Source organism: Trichechus manatus, unplaced genomic scaffold, assembly GCF_000243295.1.
Source record: "Trichechus manatus latirostris isolate Lorelei unplaced genomic scaffold, TriManLat1.0 scaffold00049, whole genome shotgun sequence".
NCBI lineage: Eukaryota > Metazoa > Chordata > Mammalia > Sirenia > Trichechidae > Trichechus > Trichechus manatus.
The window spans coordinates 16,111,730-16,116,207 of NW_004443985.1; the positions used below are offsets into that span (position 1 = coordinate 16,111,730).

Sequence of the window (4,478 nt, forward strand, 5' to 3'; positions counted from 1 at the left end):
TTCTGAGCAGTAGTATTTCCTTGTTTACTTTCGGGTGTTTCCTAGTTCAAGACCATTCAGCTTTTTTGTTCTAACAGCTTGTCAGGATGCACGGTTGTTAAGATGCCAAAGAGGTCACGTCTGTGTGGTGCTGCCTGGCTGCTATCAGATTTTAATAGCTTACATTTCTCAAGTTAACATCTTCTGGTAGGCATCTAATTAAAGATTAAGTTATTCAATTTGAATTTTTATTATTATTTGGCAGCAAAATTTAATGCATTCTTTAAATGCACTTTCTCATCTAAAATGATTTTTCATTAATTTATATCATACTATGCTTTTTCCTTCCTGGCAAATAACAGGTCTTAAAAAGACTAATGAAAATACCCAATTTAAAAGGAAGCGGGTTACATACTATGGAAATTTAAAAATTAGTAATAACAACAGTAGTAGCAGTAAACGATTCACTAAGGTCAGACATTTGCATCTTGAAAAGCTCCAAATCAATAATGGATTTCGTCTCTTACCAGGGTTGCAATCTGTAAGAAGTGAGCAGATGGAGAGGAGGACTTTCGAAATGGTTAGGGCTGGACTCCAGTTATCCTTTAGGATGTCCAGACAGATCACGCCTTGGCTGTTAATATTACAGTGATAGATTCGTGTCCGGAAGGTAACCTAGAGGAAAATGCAAAAGTGTTATAAATAAACACACCTATTATCACACAAATAATCCCAGGGTCACTGGTTGAAACATACTTAAAATTTTTTTCCTTAGGCACATGAGAAAGATCAATAAACAAAAATCACTGTATTAAGAACTTACTCTACGCACAGAGAACTAAAAACCCTCAACAGTAAAAAACATAATTTTCTGCTTCTGATGAACAGTTCTGGGGAGCTGAATTCACTCATGATGGAATAATAGGAACGTCTGTAAGACAAAAACTCAGTCTGATCTATGGAAAAATTTCAAAGTAAAGATCTGGAATTAAGGAAAATAAAAATTCCAAAGGAAACGTCTGTTGGATTCCAGTTGTTTTAAGGATTCTGTATATTTATAAAATCCAAAAACTAAAAAGCATAGGAAAACTAATAAAAAGACAAAATATTATTTTGTGCGACGGTTTAAAAACATGAAATAGGATGTGTGTATAAATAATATACCTAGAGAAACTATATTAGTTATATTTTGCAAAGCTTTTCCTCCTTAAATTCTGTATTTTGAATGTAATATTAGTGCAGCCTGTCTTTCTCTTATGATAGCTACATCACTACTCTACTTTGCTTAAGTATTATTTTGAAGCAGTTATATTTTTATTTTTTTATATTTTACTGCACTTCAGGTGAAGGCTTACAGAACAAATAGTTTCTCATGGAACAGTAGTACACATGTTGTTTTATGACATTGGTTAACAACCCCACAACATATTAACCCTCTAAATTCTCAACCTTTTTTTTTTTTTTTTTGGTGAAAATACACATAGCCAAAGATACGCCATTTCAAAAATTTCTACATACACAGTTCAGTGACATTGACTACGCTCTTCCAATAGGAAGCGCAGTTATATTTTTAAAGAACTTTAGTTAAAAAAGTTAAGTCCCATCAGTTTAATGACACTGACAACTGTTTTATAAAACTCTTATAAGACTTTTTCCCCTAAATTTTATTTTATTGTTGTTGTTGAGAATATACACAGCAAAACATACACCAACAGTTTCCACACATACAATTTAGTGCCACCGATAACATTCTTTGAGTTGTGCAACCATTCTCACACCCTCTTTTTCAGAGTTGTTCTTTCCTCATCAACATAAATTCACTGCCCCCAAAGGTTCCTATCTAATCTTTCCAATTGTTGTTGTCAATTTCATCTCATATAGATAGTTCTTAAAATAGCATAATGCTCAAGGTAGAACATTTTTACTAGTTAAGCTAAACTATTGCTCGGTTTTAAGATAAGTTCAGGGGATATTTTTGGTTTAAGGTTTAAAGATTATCTCAGGGCAATAGTTTCAGGGGTTTATCTACCCTCCATGGCTCCAGAATGTCTAGAGTCCATGAGAATTTGAAATTCTGCATTTTCCCCCTTTTGATGAGGATTCTTCTATAGAATCTTTGATCAAAATGTTTAGTAATGGTAGCTGGGCACCATCCAGTTCTTCTGGTCTAGTAATAAGATTTTAATGCTATTTAATATTAATACTGTGTTTATAAATCTTGTCAAATTTGTAAGTTCAAACAGATAAAACTTCTGGTGTTCTACAGACCAGTCTTCTGGTACCCAAAGTTCAAAAGGGCTCGGAACCGAGAATACACACACGGCAGATCTCTGTAGGTGTTCCTACCCCATTAAGGCATCCAGCATCCACATCAGGTATTTATCTACTTCACATGATATCAAGTATAAGAAAGGGCAGAACCAGAGTCTTCTATAGTTGTTGAGCAATACAGCACCATTCATGGACTAGAATAGAACTTCTAATAAGGAATTTCTAGCAACATGCCAGACCAGATAACCTGACACCCTCTCTGTCATGGACTGAATTGTGTCCCCCCAAAATATCTGTCAACTTGGCTAGGCCATGATTCCCACTACTGTGTAACTGTCTTCCATTTTGTTATCTGATGTGATTTTCCTATATGTAGTAAATCCTACCTCTATGATGTTAATGAGGTGGATTAGCGGCAGTTTTGTCAATGAGGCAGGACTCAATCTACAAGATTAGGTTGTGTTTTAAGCCAATCTCTTTTGAAATATAAAAGACAGAAGCGAGCTGAGAGACACGGGGATCTCATACCACCAAGAAAGCAGCGCTGGGAGCACAGTGCAGCCTTTGGACCCAGGGTTCCTGCGCGGAGAAGCTCCTAGACCAGGGGAAGACTGATGACAAGGACCTTCCCCTTGAGCTGACAGAGACAGAAAGCCTTCCCCCGGAGCTGGCACACTGAATTTGGACTTCTAGCCTACTAGACTGTGAGAGAATAAATTTCTCTTTGCTAAATCCATCCACTTTTGGTATTTCTGTTACGGCAGCACTAGATAACTAAGACACCCTCCCTACACACACACATATCCTAAACACTTAACAATGTTGAAGAAAATAGAACCAACATTCTTTAAAATGCATAGCTGCATTTGCAAGGAGAATCCTCAGAGGCCAGAAATAAAAACCGAACATTACAGTAAGCACGTGAGCTGACAGTACAGCTGCCCAGGGTGAAGCCTGAGGAAGAGGGAACGGAGGATGGTAGTCAGTCTTAATAAAATGAAGGCTTGGGTTTTAACACCCTTAGGGAGAAAGAAAACAAAGCCTTAGGCCTGTCCGTGCTAAAGGGTTGGAACTGGGAGCCCTTGCATAAATTAGGGTACTTGAACTGCTAGACTTTCAGTAAATGGATGGACTTGAAAAGATATTCCTTATGGGGGAGATAGCAAAAGCAAACTTGCCAAAGAAAGCTTGGGCTCTGGATTGTTGTTACTAGGTGCTGTCAGGTCGGTTCCAACTCATAGCGACCCCGTATGACAGAGCAGAACTGCCCCATAGAGTTTCCAAGGAGCAGCTGGTGGATGTGAACTACTGACCTTTTGGTTAGCAGCTGAGCTCTTAACCACTATGCCACCTGGGCTCTGGATGTGGGGAGAAAAATGTATCCCTGGAGAATCTGAAATACTGGGCACATATGCTATGCAAACACTAAGTAAAAGAGAGCTCAATGGCCATATTTCTACTAGATCAAATGTATCTTTAAGGTGAAAGTATTGTTAGGGATAAAGAGGGTCAGTGAATAATGATAAAAGAACAGTTTATCAGAAAAATATAACAATTCTGAATCTGTTGTACCTAACAACATAGCTGAAAATACACAAAGAAAAAATTGGCAGAATTATAAGGAAAAAATGACAAATCCACAATTTCAGAGGGACATTTTTACTACGCGTCTGTCAGTAGCTGATAGATCAACCAGACCAAAAATTAGTGAGGATACTGAAGACATGAACAACCAAATTAACAAAATCAAGGTATGGAATGACGATAAAATCTTGCACTCGGCAAATAAACATTTATAAAAATTAACCACATGCTAGGCCACAAAGAAAACTCAACATATTTTAAAGAACTGACATTATGACCATAATGCAAAATCAGAATCTATCACAAAAAAGAACTCTCCATCATATGTTTGGAAACTGAAAAACTAATTTTCAACTAATCCCTGGATCAGAGAGAAAAGAATCTGCTATATTTATAGCTGAATGGCCACGAAAATGTTGGGTTGCCAATACCAACATTTGTGACTCAAACTCTAAAAGAGAAATGTAGTTCCTCTTTTCAAATTCTAAAAGAGAAAGACATAGTTTTAAATGCACATATCAGAAAAGAAGAAAGACATTTAATGAGTTAAGTGTCTTAACTCAGGAAGGCAGAGTAAACCCCATGAAAGCAAAAAGAAAGAAAGACATGAGCAGAAGTTAATGAAAGAGAATACCTGGTAATAC

General features: G+C 36.7%; 1 protein-coding gene across 2 annotated transcripts in view; it reads right to left on the reverse strand.

Annotated features, from left to right (window-relative positions):
- The window catches only part of LOC101347423 (ubiquitin-conjugating enzyme E2 E2), a 105,325-nt gene that overhangs the window by 57,133 nt on the left and 43,714 nt on the right, over nucleotides 1-4,478 (reverse strand). For both annotated transcript variants that reach the window (XM_023732267.1, XM_023732266.1), the window contains exon 2: nucleotides 507-654. In XM_023732267.1, the coding sequence (XP_023588035.1) occupies nucleotides 507-654 (148 nt within the window). The remainder of the gene's footprint in view (nucleotides 1-506; nucleotides 655-4,478) is intronic.